The sequence below is a fragment of the Mytilus edulis genome, chromosome 8 (genome assembly GCF_963676685.1).
Source record: "Mytilus edulis chromosome 8, xbMytEdul2.2, whole genome shotgun sequence".
Lineage (NCBI taxonomy): Eukaryota > Metazoa > Mollusca > Bivalvia > Mytilida > Mytilidae > Mytilus > Mytilus edulis.
The window spans coordinates 15,090,513-15,117,091 of NC_092351.1; the positions used below are offsets into that span (position 1 = coordinate 15,090,513).

General features: G+C 33.5%; 3 protein-coding genes across 3 annotated transcripts; 2 read left to right on the top strand and 1 right to left on the bottom strand.

The window, feature by feature from the left end:
• Nucleotides 1-1,246: 1,246 nt before the first annotated feature.
• LOC139484897 (peroxiredoxin-like 2C) lies at nt 1,247-20,592 on the bottom strand. The gene is made up of 4 exons (XM_071268940.1): nt 20,529-20,592; nt 3,161-3,423; nt 2,419-2,516; nt 1,247-1,477 (listed from the first exon to the last, which is right to left on the bottom strand). The coding sequence occupies exons 2-4, from the start codon at nt 3,417-3,419 to the stop codon at nt 1,337-1,339; spliced, it is 498 nt and encodes a 165-aa protein (XP_071125041.1). The 5' UTR covers nt 3,420-3,423; nt 20,529-20,592; the 3' UTR covers nt 1,247-1,336.
• Nucleotides 6,482-8,728, top strand: LOC139484894 (uncharacterized). Its single transcript, XM_071268939.1, has one exon. The coding sequence runs from the start codon at nt 6,577-6,579 to the stop codon at nt 8,557-8,559; it is 1,983 nt and encodes a 660-aa protein (XP_071125040.1). The 5' UTR covers nt 6,482-6,576; the 3' UTR covers nt 8,560-8,728.
• A 1,701-nt stretch (nt 20,593-22,293) lies between the features above and the next one.
• Nucleotides 22,294-24,673, top strand: LOC139484898 (E3 ubiquitin-protein ligase TRIM45-like). Its single transcript, XM_071268941.1, has one exon. The coding sequence runs from the start codon at nt 22,330-22,332 to the stop codon at nt 24,313-24,315; it is 1,986 nt and encodes a 661-aa protein (XP_071125042.1). The 5' UTR covers nt 22,294-22,329; the 3' UTR covers nt 24,316-24,673.
• Nucleotides 24,674-26,579: the final 1,906 nt, after the last annotated feature.

Here is a 26,579-nt window from a genome sequence, read left to right on the forward strand (position 1 = left end):
ACCTACACAAATTTAACAGGACTTGGAAAACCTGAAAGGAAAGAAAGACGGTATAACAAATCTTGAGGAATCATAATTTTGTTTTGCATTGAAGGACATGGATAATAATTAACTTGACTATTGTAACAAACCGACCACTTTATTAAGAAAACAGGTAAATACATGTTGCTTTGAAATTTTTAGGGGGGAATGGGACTTGTTTAACTTGAAAAAATTTACCTTACATCTCATTTTTTCATGATTCTCCAGAAGTATTATCAATATATTAAGAGAACACTGCAAGATGGGGAAAGATTGCTCTTTAGGGTATAGAAAATCAACCATTTAAAATCAGACTTATAAATACTAACTTGTGAAAAAGTAAGCACAATTTTATTGGGATAAAGTTATCTCCCCTATTCTGTATTTACTGTAAGCTTTTATTATTATTTTAAATAATTTAAGTAAGAAGGTGCCATGGTATCAATAAAAAGAGGTAAAGACAACAACATGGCTAAAAGAAATACAAAAGTTCCAAAATACGTCACTATACTACACAGAAAACTTAAATATGAGCAGCACAAACACAGCCCCAGCAGAACTTGGGTGCTCCAGAAAAACAGATTTGCCTGCTCCATAAGTGATGCCGTGTTCAGTAATATTGATAGTGTTATATTTAACTAGGAGGACCTAATTCTGGCTTCATTATATGGAACATACCAGGGTCATCTGTGACCAAGTTATATTGTAATGGTCAACCAATTCAAAATGATATCTGTAAAACTTTCCAAAGAGAAGTGTTCATCTTTACCATTAAAAATTAAACATACAAACAAGGTACAACATACAATCCAGATAGATAGCACGAATTGGTACAGACACACAACATGGTGGGCTTCAAACAGTTTTACATGCACACAAAAAATTAAGACATCAAATCTACTGGGAAAATTTGTATACATAGTGACATGAGAAATATATTTGTTCAAATCTTTAATGTTACTAAATTAATACATAAGAATGGTATGATATATATATCTATTGATGATTTACCATCAGGCTGATCAGTGACCATGTCTTTAAAGACCAACCATCATTCTATCATCTTTGCTATAGTCAATCTTTGACCATTTCAAATGACAAATCATGAAATGTTTGACATTAATATGAAATTATAAAAAAATAATTGCTTTTATATATAAACTATTTTGTAACTTCAGAAAAATTTATAAACACTTGCATACATTCAGTTGCACTGATATAAAAATATAAAAATAATTTCTATTACATATAACTATTTTGTACTTTGAGAAATTATAAACCTATGCATACATTTTATAAACACACTTTATTGTTATTAAGATTTGCTGGTAGATTCCTCTCTGGCTTTCAACCAATCGTTTACAGCCTTTTTGTAATCTATTGAAGTATTTTGAATTCCCATCAAGGGCAGGACCTTTTCCATGTCTGGCCAATCGGCAGGGTGCTCTTCAACATGCTGAAAGTAAAATGAAGTCAACATTACAAAAAAGTTTGACCCTTCAAAAATATGTAGAATAAAAATTCATTCAGCAAGATTTACTCACTATGGACATTTTCAAACATGTTTAATATGTATTACAACATGGCAAATATTCCAATACTATTTCTAGATTTATTGTCTGTTTCGGTATGTGCTGTTGGTTTGCTGCTTCACTGGATTTTGCCCTACTCTCCATTCAATCCCATGTTATTAAGAAACTATATATAGCTTCATGATAAAGAGCACAAACGTCAACATCTCTATTCATATATTGTGACATAAAGAAGGCAAGCAACGACAATGGAATATAAATAGTCATCAATCAAACTTTTTGAACCCATTAGAGAAAAATAAATGCCATAAAATGAACTATATACGAAAATTAACTTTAATATGTTTTTTTAATTTACTTCTGAAATATCTACTGAAGAGGAATGGAACACTGTAGGGATTGATGGCCATGATTGTTGGGTGCTGAAAGTCCAGTGGCAAATAGTTCATGGATGTTCATGACAATCTTGAATTATCAGTTCAATAATCATATGCAGTTTATTATTATAGAGAGTTTGACTACTGATGGACCCATTACTTATATATCATTTTATTCTGGTATCACCTAAGCTGAATTAAGGTATACAGAAAAACATTCATTGCGTTATACATTTGTTGAGGAAGCATTAAATTAATATGAGTTATATTACTAAAACAAACGAGGATATGTCACTTTATAATATCGGTAGGCTGTCCTAATACCATCAAACATGTACTAGGTACATATTTATATATTGGCAATCATGAAAAGATAATTCATAATCGATACCAGGATTAAATTTTTGTACGACAAGCGTGTTTTGTCTAAAAAGTAAAGACTCATTGGTGATGCTCGAATCGCGCCTGACATTTAAGATACAACTCACCACATATTTAATGTTGGCTTCTGTGTCTAAGATAACGGTTCCACCTTGTTGCCACGAATCTCCTGCTAGATGTCCAGTTTCATAACCAAGTTTAATACCTGAAGGTATTAATAAGGCAATAATATTTTTATGACTCAACATTTGCCTTTATCTAACAGATAAAAGCTCATATATATACCAACCCAATTTCTTGATTGAATCAGTTTGTTTAGTATTTGGTGTTTCCACATTAAACCATATTTTTTCAAAAGAACTTCTTGCCAAACAAGGTGTCATTGCAATCAACGTGTATGGTATCAAACAATAAGATGCAGAGTCGTTACTATAGTTGTCAATCTAATTAAAATATTGATCTCTAATCAGAGATCAATGTCAATCTAATTAAAATATTGATCTCTGATTACGTTATACTACATATGCTCATATGTAGTATAACGTAATACTACATATGCTCATATGTAGTATAACGTAATCAGAGATCAATATTTTAATTAGATTGTATAGTTGTATGTTATTTTGGTTATTGTATTTATTGATGATTAAAGAAACTCTGAGTACGATTTTGCGTCCATGGGTGATATTTTTTCAACTAATCAAATTGTAAATATACGTCAAAAAAAAACTAAAACAAAACTGACAACAGTATATCATGCTTGCTATCAAAAGTAATTTTAAATTTTTCCTAATATAACTTTCGATTTTTCAAATTTACTTAAGTTACTTACACCTGTTTTCCTCATACCTTCAGTTACTCCTTTCATTCCATATTTACGCAAACCAGAAACAATTGGCATTACAAGTGATCTGAACCGACCCCTCTTTAAACTGAACAATTTATACAGATGAAGTTGTGGGTCCGAGTACAGATCTCCACAAACCGGTACTGTTGTAATCTCGAGGAATTCTGTCGTCTGCGCTGGTGTTGAGTTGCTGATGAAGACAAGCCTGATGTCATTCTGAGTAAGTGTTGACTCGATTTGACGAAAGGCCTGAATCTTCATCTGACTACAAAACATAAAATATCTTGTAACAGGACAAGGATTTTCTGTTTTGTCACTTATCATTTTCCTTTGATACCACTTTCAAAATTTTACATGTTATCTTGATATAGTACGTATAACCTAGGTCCTACTTGTTTCCGGAAAAAGGCGTATGCCTTTCACCGGTGGCGAACGCCCGGTGCACTTGTTTCACAAAATTTTGGATGCGCGCGCAATAACGGCTTACGCCGCCCTCGCCTATCTCAGGACTTAGGCGAAGGCGGCGCATTTTCATTTCAAGATGGCGGAAAGCCGGAGTGTAAGTGAGAAAAACTAAAGGTTACAAATACTGAAAAACAACCAGTAAACGAAAACATATTATTGTTATGTGCAATTTATCTTCATACTTCGAAGATGGTGAAGAGAAAACGTTCTTTTTTTTAAAACATAATAATTAATCTCTAAACCTATTACGAAACAGAAAATTTCTTTAAAAACAAAGCAATGACAACCTAAAATACAATTCAATTAAGATAATAAAAATATTAAAGCATGAATATTTTCGTCAATGTTTTAATAAAACTCCTTAAATATGTAATTATGCAAAATGCAGATTTAAAGGCTAAATTATTATTTTCCTAATGTTGGATGATATGCCGGTTTACTTGTTTTGAGTCAAAATACGGCGTACGCCGTTAGCCGTTCGCCTATCCTTTCTGAAACAAGTTGGACCCTAGCGATAATCAATTTTGAGAGGAACAACTGAAGTTGTGTAAGGTGGTACAAGAGGTTTTTTTGCAGTAAATGTTTCTTCCTAAACAGATATAGGACAGATAGGAAGCCAGGAATTCCTTTATATAAACCTGAATCTTTTTAACAAGAGTTATAGGAGAAAGGTATTTTTTGACAATTTTCTACGGAAAGTGATAATAAGAACTTGAGGGTAGATATTTTGAGGTATGAAACCAGAGGCTCTCGAGAGCCTGTGTCGCTCACCTGTGGTTACTGCTGCTTTGGAGATCACGAAAAATAAGGTTACAATCCTAATTAATAGTATCAGATATTAGATATTATAAGATACTAGTATAATGATACCTAAGATAATAACAAAAAACGGCAAAATTTCCGTAAAATAACTAACTCAGGGGCAGCAACCCAACAAAGGGTTGTCGAATTCATCTGAAAATATCACGGCAGATACAACTAACTTGGATGGATATTGCCTTGTCAGATTTGCTCAATGCTTTTATAATTAGTTTCAGAAATATAAACCAAAAACTGCATTTTATCGTTATGTTCTATTTTTAGCAATGTCGGCCATGTTGCTTGGAAGGCGGGGTCATCAGACACGTGTTTAAAACAAGATACACTAAAGATGATTATGCCAAGTTTGGTTGAATTTGTTTCAGTAGTTTCACATTTTCAGAGGAGAAGATTTTGGTAAAAGATAACAAAAAATTACGATTATTTTAAAAAATTACTATAAAGGGCAATAACCTCTTAAGGGTTCGACTGACAATTTTGAACACGTTGACTTATTTGTAGATCCTACTTTTCTGAACATTATTGCTGTTTACAGTTTATCTCTATCTATAATAATTATCAAGATATTAACCAAAAACTGCACAATTTCCTTAAAAAAAAAACAATTCAGGGGCAGCAACCCAACATCAGATTTTGGAATTCGTCAGAAAATTGCAAGGCGGATAGATCTTAACCTGATGAACATTTTAACCCTCATGTCAGATTTGCTCTAAATGCTTTAGTTTCAGAGATACAAGTCTTACCCTTGTGTTCTATTTTTAGCTATGTCGGCCTTGTTGGTTGGCAGGCTGGGTCATCAGATACATTTTTTAAAACTAAATACCCTATAGCTAGTGATGATTGCGGTCACGTTTGGTTAAATCTGACCCAGTAGTTTCAGAGGAGAAGAATTTTGTAAAAGATAATAACAGACGACGAAGACGATGGACGACGGACACCAAGTGATGAGAAAATCTCACTTTACCTTTCAGGTCAGGTGAGCTAAAAGAGAAATCGGTTTCCAATGAAACAAATTAGGTATAGAAATCATGCAGTCAAAGTGAATTAAGGTTCATCATAACAAACGGACTAATATGGCTGTATTTTCATGCCAAAAAATGCTGTGAGTACAGACTTTAATACCTGTGAAGTTGGGAAAATTTTAATGCCTGGCATCCACTAGGTTTAATAAAGTTAAATGCATTTTGTGTTTCAGAAAGATAAAATCTCTTTTGGATTTTGATGGGCATTATTTTTCCTTCATGCAAAAGGTGCGAAATTTAACTAAGTTGTGGTACAACTATGAGATGCTCCCTCAGGTATAAAAACCGGTTTGTAATGTTTTGATTGTCCCTCGGATTGTCCTTTTAATGACACGGACAACAGGTATCTTCACAACTATAGATGAGTTGAAGAGTTTATCTGAGTCAGTGAGTGGACAGTATCACAGTAATTCAGGTTTTTGTTTATTTTTACACCTTTTGCAGAAAGGTAAAAAAAAATGCCCATCAAAAACCAAAAAAGATTTTATCTTTCTTAAACACAAACTGCATTCAACTTTTATATATCTAGTGGATTCTAGGCATTAAAACTTTCCAAACAGCACAGGTAAATCTGTGCACAGAGTAGTTTTTGAGGTAAAAATACGGCCATATTTGTCCATTTGTTATGATGAACCTTAATTATACTTACCATGCAATTCATGCCAGATTTCTTAAGAATACCAATAAAGTATATTTTTTTATATCCTTGGGTAGAACGACATTCGCGGGTACTTCAAAGCCCTCTTTGGAAAACAAAGTAATCTTTCCAAGTTCATCTGCAATAGATTTGTCACTAGCCATCTTGTTTTCATACGTGGTCAATAATGTGGAAAATGTAAATACACATAGATTGCTCGCTTACCTGTGAAAATTTAAAATACTTGATTATAAATTATATTAGCGATCATAATGATTTTTTATTATATAATAGACTTAAACGATCGTTTAATATTTTCACATTGATTTAATTATTAATTAGCAAGGTAAGATTCTTCAAAATCTGACAGTACTTTATCCAACGAATAAAATAGGGGCAATTTCATTGTTGAATTTGTGTTATAAATAAACATTGATAAAGTAGTAGCGGAAGTAGCAGAAACTAAGACAGAAAAATGGCGTTATCTAAACAGAAAGAGGTTCAGTTGGATTTATTTAGTTGTCCGATCTGTTCCGAAACAGTTAAACAGCCGAAAATTTTACCTTGTCTTCATTCGTTTTGTAAGCAATGCATACACGAACACATTCTAAACATGGGACGGAACAAGACTAATAAACTTACCCAGTTTTCATGTCCAGTTTGCAAATCAGTTGTAAAACCTAAAAATGTTAAAGCAACTATAGATGAATGGTCAGCGTCACTTCAAAATAATCTAATTCTATCAATTATGATTGCACGAAACAAAGAAGACAAGCAACAAGACTGTGGAGCTTGTAAACGACACCAACAACAATCCATGGCCAAGTTCTGGTGCAAAGAATGCGATGAAACGTTCTGTGACAAATGTAATACAATGCACAGCTGGGTGAAGCTTTCCTCTACACATCTTGTGGTTGCGCTTGAAGAACTGGAATCTAATACATCCGGAATCGACTTGCATGCGGTCTCGGAACAATGCAATACCCACCCACAGAATAACATTGAGCTTTTTTGTTTCAACCACGAACAATTATGCTGTATTCAGTGCGTCTCTTTGAACCATCGGAGCTGTGAACATGTTAAATCGATTGAAGAAATAACCGGTTCGGACGACGTTTGCGACACTCTTCGTGATAAACTGGAAAGCATTAAATACGCAGCAATTAAACTTTTAAAAGAAAAGGAACAGCAAAAAAGTAATTTTAAAGCTATGACCGATATCACAGAAGAAGAAGCTACACAATGTCTTGAAATGGTAAAATCAAGCCTAGACCGTTTATTTGAAACATTTACGAAACAGTTGCACTTATTTCGTGACGATGAAAATACTAGTTCCAACATTCGAATACGTCTACTGGAACAATTAATTGCAAGTCTTGATCACTGGATGAGTGTTGACAGAGTTGTTAGAGAGCTGGGAACAAGAAAACAATATTTTATCCACGTTGACACATTGAAGAAGCAACTCAAGGCAAGTGTTCGTCAAATAGACAAGGCCATCAGAAATGATCATTTACTTGACCTCAAATTCGTAAAGAATGAAATTTTAGAGCACTTGGAAACAGCAGAAAACATAGGTAGATTTGATAAAATTGAGAAAAACGATTTAGCTGGCCAAGCCGATGATGTATTCAAGTGCTGTAAAGTATTAGGCGTTAAACTTTATCCAGAATATGAGGATGTCAGAGTGGAATTAATTGAGACTTTTCACATCAATGGTTCAGATTTATGCTGCGGAGTGTGTATAGGAAATGACCACATTGTTCTTGGTACCAATTCGGAGCAACTTCAGATAGTTGACAAAAAAACTGGAACTGTTGTTACAAATACTGAGTTAAGCGGGGATCCTCGCCGTTTGTGTTACGACAAAGAACAAAATTTAATATTTGTCTCGTGTACATCCAGTCAACTGTACAAAGCAGAGATAGCAAGGGACACCATTAAAGAACCAAAGTTGCTTACTTTTAATAACGATGATGTGGGAGCATTGTGTAAATACCGTGAGGACATTTATGTTGTGGTAGATAATGCCATTAAAAAATTCTCCTCGACTGCAAGCCCTGACAGTTCAGAGGGAATGACATCTGTCGTGTCTGTAAATACAGATTGCAGTGTCAATGGCATGAATATTTATCGGAGAAAAATTGTTGTTACTACCAAAAATAACGAAATTAAATGCCTAACGCTTCAAGGAGATGAAGTGTATTGCTTTGACGACGAAGAAAGTAAACCGATTGAAAGTATAATCGTGTTGTCATCCGGTTTAACTTTATTTGTTAATCGAGCTAACGAAGGATCATTGCATGTTCTCTCTGAAGACGGTTCCAGGCACAGAAGAATTCTTGACAAGTTCGATAATATTAAAAAACCTCGCGATATCTTTTTAGACAATGACGATGACGAAACATTGTTTGTTGTTGGTGGAGAGTACATGGAGATGTATAGAATTAAATCTTAACTATCAATCGCATTTGTCATAAAACGTTTTAATTAATCTTATGAATAACACTTGTAGTGCAAAAAAATATGTAAAAATTAGAAGTAGGAAGTTTTAGAGTTGACACGATTAGTTTTAGGTAACAGAAGTGACCATGTGTTTTCAGTCAATTAAAATTGAAATAGATATACACGAGACTTTCATGTTTCTAGTATTTCATTTTGAACGAAGCAATTGACATGATTTCTTCAAACTAAACTATTTTCCTTCTGTAAAATTGGAGGTCGATGATACCAATGGGACATTCAAAACTCATATAAGTCAAAGAGAATGCCATGGCTAAAGGCGACAGACGATAAAAAGACACAGAAGGCCACTACAGGCTACATAGAAAACTAAAAACTGACCAACACGAATCTCATCAAACTCTGTAGGTGATCTCAACCGATCGTCAGAAGGGTTGAAAAATCCTGCATCCCTAGTTTATGTTACGTGGGTCGGGCAAAGATGATGAATTTCTAAAAAAAAAGTAGCTCCTACCCAAATGCTAGTAATGAAGTCAAAGATGGTACTTGTTTGTACGCATTGTACCTGTCGATAATCTATAAAACAACAATAGGAATTTCAATACATATATGTTCGTTTATAGTATACATTGAAATTTGTATATATACTGAGCCAAAACGTTTAGCAACAAAAATATGAAATTTTAATTAGGGCCCCGCCTTTAGGCGGGTCACCCTATAGTGATCAGTCTGTCTGTCCGTCCGTCCGCTATAGTGACCAGTCTGTCTGTACGTCCGTCTGTCCGTCCGTCCGTCCGTAACACTTTAACTTTGTGTCCGCTCCATATCTAGAGAACCATTATGATTTCATACTTTATACTTAACATGTTTATTAACCACCACCAGAGGGCGTGTCATGATGTATGTACAACTTCCTAGGTCAAAGGTCAAGGTAAAAAAACTGGTTTCAGTTGACAACCCTGAGTCCTGTGGTGAAGATCGTGTCCGCTCTATATCTTGAGAACCGTTATGATTTCAAAGTTTATACTTGACATGTATATGAACCAACACCAGAGGGTGTGTCATAATTTATGTACAACTTCCTAGGGCAAAGTTCAAGGTCAAAAACTTTGGTTTCAGTTGACAACCCCATGTCCTATGGTAAAGATTGTGTCAGCTCTATATCTTGAGAACCGTTATCATTTTAAAGTTTATACCTGAAATGTATATAAACCAATATCAGAGGGTATGTCATAATTTATGTACAACTTCCTAGGGCAAAGTTCAAGGTCAAAAACTTTGGTTTCAGTTGACAACCCCATGTCCTATGGTAAAGATTGTGTCCGCTCTATATCTTGAGAACCGTTATCATTTTAAAGTTTATACCTGAAATGTATATAAACCAATATCAGAGGGTATGTCATAATTTATGTACAACTTCCTAGGTCAAATGTCAAGTCAAAAACTTTGGTTTCAGTTGACAACCCCATGTCCTATGGTAAAGATCGTGTCCGCTCTATATCTTGAGAACCGTTATCATTTCAAAGTTTATACTTGACATGTATATAAACCAACACCAAATGGTGTGTCATAATTTATGTGCACTTTCCTAGGTCAAAGGTCAAGGTCAAAAACTTGGATTTCAGTTGACAAACCCATGTCCTATGGTAACGATACAATTTTTTAATGCACATTATTCACAGCGGGGCCCACAGAGATGGATCCCATCTCAATGATATCTAGTTCATTAAAAAATCATAACAACATTTAATTTTGATAATAAATTAATGGAATTATGACATGTCAGAAGCAACATGAATGTTTAACACTCGTATTCATAAGAATATTTTTGTATGGAGCACAGGAGGGTCAAAATGCGGAAATGAGTATAGTGTTATTCAAAATCAATTTATCGGCCATGCTCTAAGTGCATCAATGAAGGATTGGCTGGCACACCAGCAGCTGCCCTTAGTCAATGCACTACTTTTGTGGCCAGAAAAAAACTCGTGACGTGTTGACGAAAAGCGAAGGTAGCGCTCCTCCCTTTATGATGGTTGTTTTTGGTCTACGACATATCGACCTATCCTGTGCTGTTGCAATTTGTTGATATCTGTTTGTTAGTCTCTAAACTGTTGACTTATGCACATTAAATTGAGCCACGACGTCAGCAACACTCATGTCTGCATCAACCATTCCGAGAGCCATCTGACGGTCATTTTCGGAGAGGCCTGGTTGACGCCCCATGCAATTTTTTGAAACTTTTATGTGTTTTGTTTTTACCAATGGTGTGTTTCTGAACGTAAGTGCAAATAAAATCGTTTTTAAAGTACAGGTACAGAAGGTAAAACATCAATAACACGTGTAAAGCTGAAATGGCATAAAATCAATCACCCAGAAAAAAGCACGACTGTTTAAAATTACAGGTAAAACTTAGGATTATATCAATGATGTTTAAAAAAAAATAAATCCAGAAACAACCAAAAAAAAAAAAAAAAAATGAAAAAAGTGGCTCAGTATACTAGTAGTCTAGACGGAAAGACGGGTTTCCATATATTAATCTTAATTCCTGTTGCCCATCTATACCTTTATTCTCTAACATGAAAAGAAAAGACAAATTTTGCAGTTCATCCACCTTAAAATGAGACCAATAATACAAAAGGGACATTCAACCATTATTAGAAAACTAACTGCCAACAGTGGCAAAAAAAGACGAGAAAACTTCGACAAACAAACAACGTACAACAGTACACATTTACACAACAGAAAAAAAACGAAGACTGAGCAACACGAACTCCATCAAATATCATTGGGGGTGGGAGTGCAGGTGGGCGGATAGTGATCTCAGGTCCATCGGAAGGGTAGGCAGAACCTGTTTCACATGTGGCACTTGTCATGTTGCTCATGAAAGTATAAACCCGGTGAAGAGTCTAATTTCAGTTGGTTACATCGGGAAAGCTAGGGAACGGAATGTAATAACGACAACATCCGTTGTCATGTCTGAAACATATATATATACCATAACAGTCAATCATAGCTTTGTTGTGACCAGCAACCCTCTATCATGGAAATACAAGCTCTGGAATATCGTTTCAAGTGGGAGATACATACTCCGTATGCCGGCGCTGCTGAGATTTTGCATCAAAGAAATAGAAAGTTCAATATTGGCAAGTTTAAACTATCTCTTCTGTTGTAAATTTTTGTTTTCAATTGACCCTCATCGTCAATTTCTAGATATAAGTAAAGATATAAGACAGACTGAACTGTATCGGTTGTATCCTTTATTTTAAATCCGATGGGATATATGCGTTCACCATAGTAATCAAATTTTGTAATTATTTAGTGAGCGAACATCATCTATATAGTAGAATGTAAAGTAAAAGGATACTGCTAACTTTTCTTCTTGAGTTCCTGTATGGTGTCAGCCTTATACGAATAAAGGGACATATCGGCAAAAGGTGGATCGCAGTTGGTTCGCATCGAAATGCCGATTGATTGCAAAACACGTCCTCCAAACGTACCACAAATGGTATCAATAAGGAAATCAAGTATCTTGATAATGTCAGTTTCTGGGAATGTTTTGTTTGAATAAGAGGAATTTTGAAAGTACGATTTATCCTTCCATAAGACAAGATACTTGTATCTATGTTGATCATTTATTTTAATAAAACAAAACAGTACACAATCTCAAATTGTCTTTTGAATTGGAATGGGGAGTACTTGTGTAGAGTGTTGATAAGTCAGATGTTTAGATACTGCTACAAATGAAATTGAAATGACTGTACTGCAGGTTCTTGAATATAAAATATTTCATTGAAATGAACGAACAAACAATAACCCGAAACTTATCGTGTCAATGCTGAAATTTCTTGCTATTTCTAATTTATTACATTTTGAATTACTAAAGTGTCCATTGATAAATGGTTTTATTTGTTATTCGAGATGATATAACAGAGAAAGAGAGATATTATTTTAAGGAAAATTAAACAGAAATAAAAATAACAAAACATTACACAGAAAACTTAGGATTGACAAACATCAAACATCCAGAGGCAAACTCATGATCTCTTGAAGGGTCAAATGATCCTGCTTCTATTGTGACACCCATTGTATTACTTAAGTTAAACCGCTGTAATAAACCATATCCATTTACTTAGCATTTGACAGTAGCGGATTGATATTGTTTCTTTTATGACCTCAACATAAGCAAATACAAAAATCATCGGTACATGTTATTTCCTTAGCCATAAGATGTGAGCGAAATGATAAGTTAGAAATTAAATCAAGGACTTCCTGGACAAAAGCTTAACGAGAATTTAACCATACCAGTAGAGGCAACACAAAGAAAGAAATTCGAATATCACACTTACAACGAAGTTCACGAATATCTTTCAAACAAAATTAGGTGACAGCGACAGTACTATCTTTAATGAGAAAAAAAGTGTTTAAAGATTGAAATAAACTCATCATAGATACCAGGATTGAAATTTGTATTTTGCGCCAGACGCGCTTTTCGTCTACAAAAGTCTCATCAGTGACGCTAAAATATTGATAAAAAAATTGTCCAAATAAAGTACGAAGTTGAAGAACATTGGTGACCGAAAAATCCTATGGTTTTTACAAATACAACCAAGGTAATATATTCGTGAGGTAGACATGCCTTAGTATTTCAATAAGTTCAAGGTTTTGTAAACAGTTAATTTATAATTATGACCATATCAATGATAATTCTTGTCAACACAAAAGTCCTGACTACTGAGCTAGTGATGCCCTCGGGGAATAAAAACTCCACCAGCAGTGGCATAGACCTAGTGATTGTAAATTAAAAAAACATTAACACGGAAAACCAGCGGTAGAATCTATATAAAAAAGAGAAACGAGAAACAATTTTGAACCATATAAAAAAATCGACAACCACTGAACATCATGTTCTTGACTTCGGACAGGTGCAAACAAATGCAGCAGAATCCATCTAAAAAGGAAATTGTTGTCAGTAAATAAACAGTTATCAATCGCCTCATATAGCTTCTTACTTATTCACGTACTTCGTTATACACCCTTTGCCTACAAAATGGGTTTGACCGTTACTGAAGATGATAAGAAAAACCCGCTTCGGATGAACTTTATTTATCAATTGTTATATTTAATAAAGAAATCAACATATGATGCATATCTGACTGTAATGTTTAAATTTATATAATATTATAGGATAGATAGAATTCATATAGTCTAACATTTTGAGTAAGTCAGTGAGAAATTATTATTTATATCGCTTAATTTTGTACCATAATTTTGTTTACACTCCTTTTTTTATATAGACTTCGCATAGATACAAGGCGACGTCAGAGAAGCGGAGTTCAATTGCATTTACAGGAACGCATACTTATAAAAAAAAACGTAACATATATATGTTGTGAAAAAACCAATGGCTTAGTCTTCTTGGTGGATTGATGTGGTCTTTGAGTTGACTTTTTCATTATTTTCCCATAATGTTAACGTTATTCGCAATTTTTCGATTGGTTTTACATGTGAATTTATGTCACGTGATGCATGCAAAGCAGGATATGCTTATCCTGTCGATGTAACCGGTCTCGTTTCTTTTGAAGTTGAGGCATTCCCTTCACTTTTGTTTGTTACCTTGAATCGTCTATTCTTTAGTGATTTACGAAATTTGCAAATCGGTAAACTACTTGCGTCCGAATTTAAGTATGAAGTAAAATAACAAAAATACCAAACTCCAAATCGGAAAATCCGGCATCAAAGGGCAAAAACAAAATTTCAAACACAACAAACGAACGAAACATGAAACGAACAACGTTATACATTATTTACCTGTTTTAATTTTTTTCGTTATCAGGGAACGAATTTGAAAATATTGTTTTAGTATGTCTTTCATTTTAGATAAAGCAATACAAATGTCCAGAGTGAAATGTTTCAGCCTATTTTAATATAATAATCATAGATCTTTAGAACATTTTAGTATCCACTTTGACATATCGTTTAAATGCTGATGCAAACGAAGAAGGATACAGAAAACTAAGGGGACACTCAAGACTGGAAACGCATTGTCAATAACAAAATAAGACACACAAAACAGAAGAGAGACGACGAAAGCAAATATAAATTATCAAACACACTGCATAAAAACCTCAAGACTGATGAGCAGCTCAGACACCACCAAAAACTGAAACATAGGTTTTTGTTTTTAAACAAAGAATCATTGAATATCTACAAGACACAAGAGTATAATGGTATGTGGAGGTACACTTATTAATTTGTGTTCAAAGCAGAGTGGAGAGTTCAATTTGTCATCTTTGGTTGAAATTCCAATGAACGTTTAACTATGATTGTTCAGGATGTGTTGTGAAGTAAGGTGTTTGGTGTACGATTTAATATTTTAGTTAATCTATTTGAAGTGTCAATAAACTCATCATAGATACCAGGACTAAATTTTAAATATACGCCAGACGCGCGTTTCGTCTACAAAAGACTCATCAGTGACGCTCGAATCAAGACACAACTAACCTATCAAGAAAACAATAATTGCAGACAAGTTTTGTATTTTGCACATTTTGGTATTTGCCCATAGATTGACATAATGTGTTTAAAGACGAGTTAAATATTATAAATTGAGAGAAGATACCAAGTGGAATGCAAAAATCATATTTTGGCAGATACATTATTGGTCTGCATGATAAGATATTTTGTTCCAACAAATCCCACCGGATGAGCCAAACCCTACCATAAACCGGAACGGAATGCAGGTGCTGCTCTTCAAAGATAAGATGCTTCTGCTTCTTTACTGCTAGCACTTGCCGTTTTGTACATGCATGGAACAAATCCATAATAAATAAGTCATCTGTAACACAATAATGGTTTTGTCTGTAAAACTAACACAGAAATTGCTCCAGCATTATCAATTAGAACCTTTGAAAGAATAGCTAATTTGTTAGCTCACCAATAAATTTTTAGAGCGTAAAAAAATGGTTTGATTTTTAAGAAGTATGAATAAAAGATTTATAGAAAAAATATCAACCTCAAACTGAAGCTTGATAGTAGCGAGGTTTGAGATAAAGTAGCAAAAAACATATTGTATCATTTTTCTACTCCGTACCGGTATGACATATATTTTGAAATCAAAGTAAATCTGATATGGTATTAAGAATATTCACCTTTTTTCTCTCTCGCTGTGTTGCCATTGGCCGCCGTCGGCTGTTTTCTGCTGTTTGGTCGGGTTGCTGTCTCTTTGACACATTCCCCATTTCCATTCTCACAAATCTCCAATCAGAGGAGCAAAATTGTACTTCCTATACTAGTAAATTAGGATAAATCATTATATTGAATCGACTGTCACTATTTGAACATAATTACAAGTTATATATTTTCTTGTGTGTCGACAGTGTCAAAAACAATGAAATCATATGTCAACGAAAATACAGATTTTTCGGTCCGCGAAATTTGTATCAGATAAAATAAATAAATTCACGGAACTTGAGTTTGATTTTTGTACCTTCGAGTACTCTAAGATCGGTTCTTTATGTCTTTTGTATTTGACAGTTTTATTGGTGTAGTCTGTGCTGTGACACAATTGTCCAAGCTTTGGGAGGCCAGACACTCAAAAGAAGTTTAATCCCGGCATATGATATGTGCATGTTTCCAGCAAACAGCATTAGCGCAGTGGTTGCAGATGATCGACGTCTATAATAATTGTTTTCGCTTTTCTCTAACATTTCGTTATCCAGGTTGTTCTTTGTTAATACAGTTGTATCGCAAAACACTCTACTTTAATATTTATTAATATTCATAGATATTTTATTTGTTTCGCGTACTAGTTCCTAGATATGATCCACAAGCACTTGTCTCGGAATGTTTTTTCCTATATACCTTAATATTAATAAGGTATATAGGATATTTTGCCTGTGATATGATCTCTATGTTTCATCTCATAGATACATAACTTGGGAATGGTATCAGTATACATAAACCCAAATAACAACCACCTTGAATTCCGGGGAAGACCCAAAGTTAGGAAGAGGTAGTACAGACATTTAGTATAAGATTATTTTTTTCTCTCAGTAAAATGGCTAAAAATGACCCGTTTTCCTTCGATTTGCTTACTTTAAGAAAACAACCTGTATGAAATTTTTATGCAAAAACAAGCTGAGATTGCTGTTCGACGTGAGCCAATGCTCCGTCTTGAAGACCGTACTTTGACCTATAATTATTAACATTAAATACATTGGATTTTATTTTCTCTTAATAAAATCAGTGGCTAAAATAACCCGTTTTCCTTCGATTTCCTTAATTTAAGACTCATCAGTAATGCTTGATCCTGAAAACAATTCTTATGCAAACAAATATTATCTGTATTTAAAGATATTTTTGTTAGAAATCAAACTGGTAAGTTAAAAAAACCATATATAAAGTAAGATCATAGAACACAAGATACATTTTTGATTGAGGACCTTGAATTTCATTATTGTTGAAAGCTGAACAGACATGTATATAACTACAAGTCTACAACAACGGAATTTCTATACTAGTATATACTTAGTATATAAAATTGAGAATGAAAATGGGGAATGTGTCAAAGAGACAACAACCCGACCAAATAAAAAACAACAGCAGAGGGTCACCAACAGGTCTTCAATGTAGCGAGAAATTCCCGCACCCGGAGGCGTCCTTCAGCTGGTCCCTAAACAAATATATACTAGTCCAGTGATAATGAACGCCATACTAATTTCCAAATTGTACACAAGAAACTAAAATTAAAATAATACAAGACTAACAAAGGCCAGAGGCTCCTGACTTGGGACAGGCGCAAAAATGCGGCGGGGTTAAACATGTTTGTGAGATCTCAACCCTCCCCCTATACCTCTAACCAATGTAGAAAAGTAAACGCATAACAATACGCACATTAAAATTCAGTTCAAGAGAAGTCTGATGTCAGAAGATGTAACCAAAGAAAATAAACAAAATGACAATAATACATAAATAACAACAGACTACTAGCAGTTAACTGACATGCCAGCTCCAGACTTCAATTAAACTGACTGAAAGATTATGATTTCATCATATGAACATCAGGCACAATCCTTCCCGTTAGGGGTTTAGTATCATACCATCATAACATATATGAGAAGAACATAACCCGTGTCATGCCAACAACTGTTTTTAGAATAAATGTGTTTAGTTCCGATGCAAAGACCTTATCAGTGACTCAATATTAACGCCAAAATATGCAATCTTTAATGACTTGACAACAGTATCGTAATTATATCCCTTCTTAATAAGTCTATTCAAAGGTTTTGTAAGTTTCTGAGGTGAATACTGACACCTTTGTGCTTTATAAAGAATATTACCATAAAAAATTGGATGTGAAATACCTGAACGTATTAGAAGTCTGCATGTTGAGCTATATTTACGAATGATGTCTTTATACCGATGATAAAATTTAGTAAATGTTTTGACTAGTTTGTGATATCGAAAACCCTGGTGTAATAATTTTTCAGTAATACATAAATTTCTCTCGTTAAAATCGAAAACATTGTTACATACACGAGCGAATCGTACAAGTTGAGATATATAAACACCGTAAGATGGTGACAAGGGAACGTCACCATCTAAAAACGGATAATTAACGATAGGAAATGAAAAATCATCCCTTTTATCATAAATTTTAGTATTCAGCTTTCCATTAGTGATATAGATATCAAGATCAAGAAAAGGGCAGTGGTCATTGTTAGTATTAGCTTTATTTAAAGTAAGCTCAACAGGATAACAGATATATACTTAGTATAGAATGTCCCTGCTACAACGAATGGGAGTGTTAAACTACCAAGGCATTGACCATAATATTCTCGTACGATCGGGAGACGTAGTATAGTACTTTCTGACCAGACACGTTAAAAAAATGATCCAACAGCTGATTCAGCCGGTTACGAATTTCCAATATTATTAAAGATTCACAATACAAAGGGAACTTGCTCTGCTTAATTGAGTCCCTAAATAAATGTGAATAGTTAAGTTTTATTCAAAATTGTCGAAAGCAAAGTTTCAATTGTGTTCTCGTACGACATGGGAAATTCTGAATAACTGACAGACAGCCACACGAAAAAAAAAAACACACCAAAAAAACAAACTGAAACGGTTCACTATCGATCAAAACTATATCAGATATATCACGTATCATGATAACACATTCAAGTTCTTCGTGTACATATTGTCAATATTTCATTTTATTACTTTAAAAACAAATTTTAGAGTAGAAAATTCAGGGCAGGCAGTTGCCTCCCGTGCCTCATAGGTAGTTACGGCCCTGATATTATGACCTTTGACAAAATCAGAAGTCCATGTAAGCTTTTCATTCTAAGATATATAATTATTTACGAAACTGAAAGTGATACAGTTTTATCCGTAAAAGGAGTTCCTATGGGAAATCGCATTGTCTATATTTACAGAAATGTACCCTATAAATACGGGGCGCCGAATGGGACTCTTGTGGTTTTGTACTCAAAATTCAATTTTGTACGGACAAAAGTGACTTTTGTTCAACAAAAATAAGTTCAGTTTAACAAAATTTGTATCATACTACAAATTTAAAATGTTGTCATACAAAATTATCTATCAGCGGACAAAAGTCACTTTTGTCATGACAAAATTCATTTTTGTTACACAGACTTGAATTTTGTTACCTAATTTGAAAATTGGGCGACAAAAGTCAATTTTGTATTCAAATTAGTTTAGTTTGGTTTCTGTGAACTAATTTGCATACAAAATCGACTTTTGTTACACAAAATTGACAAAAATGAATTTTGTCTCAACAAAATTGACAAAATTGACTTTTGTCTCAACAAAATTGACAAAATTGAATTTTGTCTCAACAAAATTGACAAAATTGACTTTTGTCTCAACAAAATTGACAAAATTGACAAAATTGACTTTTGTCTCAACAAAATTGATTTTTGTCTCACGAAAGTCAATTTTGTCTCACGAAAGTCAATTTTGTCTCATAAAAGTCAATTTTGTTGTTACAAAATTGAATTTTGTCGTCACAAAAATGAATTTTGTCGTCACAAAATTGACTTTTGTCTCAACAAAATTGACTTTTGTCTCAACAAAATTGACAAAATTGACTTTTGTCTCAACAAAATTGACAAAATTGACTTTTGTCTCAACAAAATTAACAAAATTGACTTTTGTCTCAACAAAATTAACAAAATTGACTTTTGTCTCAACAAAATTAACAAAATTGACTTTTGTCTCAACAAAATTGACAGAATTGACTTTTGTCTCAACAAAATTAACAAAATTGACTTTTGTCTCAACAAAATTGACAAAATTGAATTTTGTCTCACAAAAATCAATTTTGTCTCACAAAAGTCAATTTTGTCTCACAAAATTGAATCTTACCTCACACAATTGACTTTTGTGATTTAATTTCCATATCAGGTAACAAAAGTCATACTTTTAGACAAAATTGACTTTTGTCATGACAAATATGAATTTTGTCTACAAAAATTAATTTTGTCATAACAAAAATTTATTTTGTCTACACAAATGAATTTTGTCATCACAAAATTGAAGTTCTCACAAAACAAGTCTGTAGCACATAGTTTTGTAAGACAAAAATGATTTTGTTATGACAGAATTGAATTTTGTACAAAACCACAAGAGTCCCATTCGGCGCCCCGTAATAAAGCTTGTTATGCTTATCCGACACACTTGGGTACCAGAAAAAAATGTCAAATAAAGTAGGGTGTCGCTATTTCAGGTTTATTCTGCAAGGATAGGCATATTTTGGGACTATAAAATATATCAGTTATTGCAGGGTGTTGGAATACTCAGGTGTCGGATTAGGAAGGTTACACTGTATAGATCTGTATATATGAAACATTTTTTCAGGGTAATGTATTAACATGTATTAAACATTGTTAAATGCATCATCCAAATGGTATTTGTACGTGTACAATGTATTAAATACCTTACCCGTAGGTTGAGCTCTGTTGATCTGATCTTGTTTTTATATAAGTAGTGTGTAACAAAAGTAAACAGTCCTACTACGGGGCGCCGAATGGGACTCTTGTGATTTTGTTCAAAATTCAATTCTGTCATAACAAAATCATTTTTGTCTTACAAAACTATGTGATACAGACTTGTTTTATGAAAACTTCAATTTTGTGATGACAAAATTCATTTTTGTAGACAAAATTCGATTTTGTCATTACAAAATTCATTTTTGTAGACAAAATTCATTTTTGTAGACAAAATTCATTTTTGTAGACAAAATTCATTTTTGTAGACAAAATTCATTTTTGTAGACAAAATTCATTTTTGTAGACAAAATTCATTTTTGTAGACAAAATTCATTTTTGTCATGACAAAAGTCAATTTTGTCAAAAAGGTATGCAAATATAAACTTATTTGCATACAAAATTGACTTTTGTTACCTGATATGGAAATTAAATCACAAAAGTCAATTGTGTGAGGTAAGATTCAATTTTGTGACTTTTGTGAGACAAAATTGACCTTTGTGAGACAAAATTAACTTTTGTGAGACAAAATTAACTTTTGTGAGACAAAATTGCTTTTGTTAGACAAAACTCAATTTTGTGAGACAAAATTCAATTTTGTCAATTTTGTTGAGACAAAAGTAAATTTTGTTAATTTTGTTGAGACAAAAGTCAATTTTGTCAATTTTGTTGAGACAAAAATCAATTTTGTCAATTTTGTTGAGACAAAAGTCAATTTTGTTAATTTTGTTGAGACAAAAGTCAATTTTGTTGAGACAAAAGTCAATTTTGTGACGACAAAATTCATTTTTGTGACAATAAAATTCAATTTTGTAACAACAAAATTGACTTTATGAGACAAAATTGACTTTCGTGAGACAAAATTGACTTTCGTGAGACAAAATTGACTTTTGTGAGACAAAAATCAATTTTGTTGAGACGAAATTCAATTTTGTTGAGACAAAATTCAATTTTGTCAATTTTGTTGAGACAAAAGTCATTTTTGTCTCACATTGGTCAATTTTGTCTCACAAAAGTCAATTTTGTCAATTTTGTCTCACAAAAGTCAATTTTGTCAATTTTGTTGAGACAAAAGTCAATTTTGTCAATTTTGTTGAGACAAAAGTCAATTTTGTCAATTTTGTCTCACAAAAGTCAAGTTTGTGTAACAAAAGTCGATTTTGTATGCAAATAAGTTCACAGAAACCAAACTAAACTAATTTGAATACAAAATTGACTTTTGTCGCCCAATTTTCAAATTAGGTAACAAAAGTCAAGTCTGTGTAACAAAAATGAATTTTGTCATGACAAAAGTGACTTTTGTCCGCTGATAGGTAATTTTGTATGAAAAAATTTTAAATTTGTAGTATGATACAAATTTTGTTAAATTGAATTCATTTTTGTTGAACAAAAGTCACTTTTGTCCGTACAAAATTGAATTTTGAGTACAAAACCACAAGAGTCCCATTCGGCGCCCCGTATCTACTACGCAATTAACGATAAGTTAATAAAAACAAAAATAATATAAAATTTATCGATTCATTGATAGAATGTCCATCGACCGAGATTTAAAGATAATAACAAGTTATCTTTAACCGTTTTATTATTTGCCATGCATTATATTATCACACGTGTTGAAACCCTTGAAAAGATAAATAATGTATATTATTCACAGATTGTTTACCAACGTGTGTCAACCTACATATAGTTATACTCTAACTACGATTCAAAACGAGGTAATTTTAAGCTATTTATAAATTTGAGGGCTTTAAAGCAAAATGGCGTTAAGTAAAGCGAAATCAGAAAAAGAAGATTTATTGAATTGTCCGATATGTTCAGAGATAATTATACAACCAAAAATCTTACCTTGCATGCATACCTTTTGTAAACAATGCATACACGAATATATCTCAAATATGGGACGCAACAAGAACAGCGAGTTAACCCAATTCACATGTCCAGTTTGCAGATCAGTCGTGAAACCAAGAAACCCGAAAGCATCGGTTGATGAATGGTCTTCTGCACTCCATGATAATCTGATTCTTGCCATCATGATTTCTACAACAAAGGGAGATAGACAGCAAGATTGTAATGTGTGTGAACAGCACCAACAAAAATCAACTGCCAAGTTCTGGTGCGAGGGATGCGAAAAGACTTTATGTGAAAAATGTAACACAATGCACAAATGGCTCCTATCTTCACACCCAGTAATTAAATTGGAGGAATTTGGAAAAAATACATATGGACTTGATTTGCATGCAGTGTTTGAGAATTGCAATGAACACCCATCAAACAGTATTGAAGCTTTTTGCTTCAACCATGAACAGATATGTTGTATCCAGTGCGTAACTAAAAAACATTGGAACTGTGAAAACGTCAAGTCAATTGAAGAAATTACAAATTCAAATAGTGTGTACGACACACTTCAGGATAAACTAGAGTGCATCAAACAAGCAACACTAAAACTTTTAAACGAAAAAGAAGAGCAAAAACGCGATCTTAAAGAAAAGTGGGAAACCACAGGGAACGATGCAGCCATGTTTCTGGAACAAGTTAAATGTAAACTAGACGCATTATTTGAGACATTTAGGAAGCAGTTGAATGTATTTCTTGACGAACAAAATACAGATCTTAATATTCGAATGCGTTTACTGGAACAATTCGTTGGAAGTGTAGACCACTGGATTACTGTTAACAGAATCGTTAAAGAGTTTGGAACCAAAACACAGCATTTCATTCAAGTTGAAACCATGAAAAATCAAATAAAGACCAGCCTTATTGAAATAGACAAGGTTATCAAGCATGAGACTTCATTTGACATCAAATTCGCAAAAAACGAGATATTAGAACAGCTGGAAACAGCTGATACGATGGGAATGCTTAACAAAACAGAACATGAGTTAGGAGATCAAATAGCAGATATTCGCAATTGCTGTAAAAATTTAGGTATAAAATATCTACCGAAGTTTGAAGATATCCGAGTTGAACTGGTGAAAACTTTTCACGTCGACGGATCGGACTTATCCTGTGGAGTTTGTGTAGGAGAGGATCACATTATACTTGGTAACAGGTCAACAAAGAACATGCTACAGGTTTTCAACAAACAAACTGGCCTTGTAATCAATACTACACAGTTCGAACTAGATGCTTGTCGTTTGTTTTATGATGAAGAACAAAATCAAGTGTTTATTTCTCCTTTTCAAGTAAAAAAATTATACAAAGCAGAGATAGTCGGAGATCTTATCAATAATCCCGTATTGTTGACCTTCAATAAAGATTACGTCGGAGCATCATGTAAACACAATAAACACATTTACATAGTTGTAGACTTAGCTATTAAAAAGTTCTTCTCAACTGCAGGTCCAAATAGTTCGACGGAAATGTTAACTGTCGTTTCTACAAATACATATTGTGGGACAAACGGCATGAATATGTTTAAACAAAAGATTATTTATACCACAAAAGACAAAGAAATCAAATGCATAACACTTGATGGGGAAAACGTTTACTGCTTTAAAGACAAGATGATTAAAACACCAGAATGTATAGTCGCATTGCCGACAGGTCTAGTTTTAGTGGTAGATCGAGATAACAAAGGATCGTTACACGTCCTCTCAGAAGACGGTACAAAACACAAAACACTTCTTCAGAAGTTCGACACTATATCGGACCCGTGTGATATCTGGTTGGACAATAACGATTCCGAAACTTTTTATATAGCTGGTGGGGAGTATTTGGAGGTGTACAGACTTACTTGTGACTAGCAGATTTATGTGGACTTATTTTATATCAAGATAATAAATGAAAAAAACCGAAACACAAAATAGATAGTTTACACTCAGGTTTAAGTTAGACTCTCACCAAATGTAGCATACAGTTCTTCAGTGCATCAGGAAAAAATGGAACTATTTACACAGGCTATTAATAAAACAAGCGAAAAGAGTCATTGTGCCTCTTGAAGTTGGCAACAAATGTTTCAAAGTTGTATTTCCATATCAAGATACTTTCTTTGTAGACAGATCAGTATCATATGCATATATATGTGCTTTTAGCAATGATTAACATACAAGATACGTTTCAAAATTTAATAATTTTGAATAACCATTAAAAGTTCTATTTTGATTTATTGCCGTTCTTTATACACACACAAGGCAATTATATTTACTTATTAAAGCTCTTATGAACTTCCGAAAACATTTGCCAGCTGTGTAGACTGCATTGTCATCAATAACCAATTAATTTTGTGAAATCATAAACACAAATAGAAGCAATACGACGTATTTTTTTATTGTTATTCTCTGCCGCTGTGTAAAATCATAATAAAACAAAGGAACACAGTAACATAAACATACGAAATAACATTGCCATTGAATTACGAAATAAGACACATACGGAACATGATATTCAATGGAGGGTCCATTACCTTTGATAAGCTTGTTATCGAGGCCTTAGTTGTACATTATTTGTCTGATTTTGTCACTGGTTCTTATTCAAAATGCCACATTTACTCTTTACTCTTAAAAATCCCATGAGTATGTATCGCAATGATTCTTTGTGACAAAAAAAAAATAACGGTTATCAAGAGCTGTCATCTTTTCAATGTTAACTCTTTTTGTCTAGCCTTCTATTTTAGTCGAACTAGCGATACATAGCGATCCTACATTCTACTGCCGTCGTTGTCGTCGGCGGCGGTGGCGTCCACAAATATTCACTTTGTGGTTAAAGCTTTTGAGATGTTAACAACTTTCTTAAACTATTCTGGATTTGTACCAAACTTGGACTTGATTATGATCATAAGAGAAAATCCAAAAGTAAATTTTGTAAAAAAAATAATTCCAGTAAAAAACAATACATTTTCTCTGTGGTTAAAATTTTAATAACTTTCTAAAACTATCCTGAATTTGTTCCAAACTCGGACAGAAGCTTGTTTATGATCAAAAGCTAGTACATGTATCTACAGGGAAATTTTGTAAAAATTTTGTACCTGTTTATCCGTATTTTACCTGTAAATGGACTTAGTTTTTCTTCTAGTTAATGTTATATACAGTTTGCAGTTACAGTTTTTAAAACATTTATTAAATTCATAAACTATGCTGGATTTTTACCAAACTTGGACAGAAGTTTCTTACAATCAAAAGATAGTATCGAGTGGAACATTTTGATTGTTTTCTCCCTCATGTTTTTGAGCCTGCGATTAACAGCAAAAGTAGGCGAGACACTGGGTTCTTGGAAACCCTTACGAATTTTTGTAATTGAGTTGCTTTCTGTACCAGATTCTTTTCTACCCTAGTTGTCACCTTAGTGCGGCGGAATATAATGACTGAATCATTCTGTTTTCCATTAATGTAAAGTAGCTACAATTGGGTATTTTAAGTATAAAATAAAGTGACAAAGAGACAAATTATAGTACAAAAGACACACAACAAAGAAAACTAAAGACTAAGCAATACGAACCCCACCAAACACTGGGGATGATCTCAGATGCTCGGGAAGGGTAAACAGATCCTGTTACACATGTGGCACCCGTCGTGTTGCTCATGGCATTACAAACCCGGTCAATAGTCTAATTCGATAGGCCACATGCGTCGTGGAAAGGGAAGTGGATTGTAGATTATACGACATAAAGAACATATCCGATATCATCTGTGAAACGGTTATACTATAAAGGTCAACCAACTCGTGATTTACTCCCCTTTCCACCTCTTAGCTTAATAGCTTCCTCGTTAGCAGTAACTCCTATCGAGAAAATCATGATAGGAAATACAAGCCCGGGAATATCGTTTCATTTGGGAGATATATACTCCGTATGCAGGCGCTGTTGTAATGTTGCTACATAGAAACGGAAAGTTCACAATTGCGAAGTTGAACTCATCTCTTTTGTCGTAACGTGTTGTATTCAACTGACCCTCATTGCCTATGTCTAGATGAAGACAAGATATGAGGCAGACTTAACTGTATCTACTGTATCCTTTATCTCTAGTTCGATGGGATAGATGCGTTCAACATAGTCACCAAATGTTGAATTATT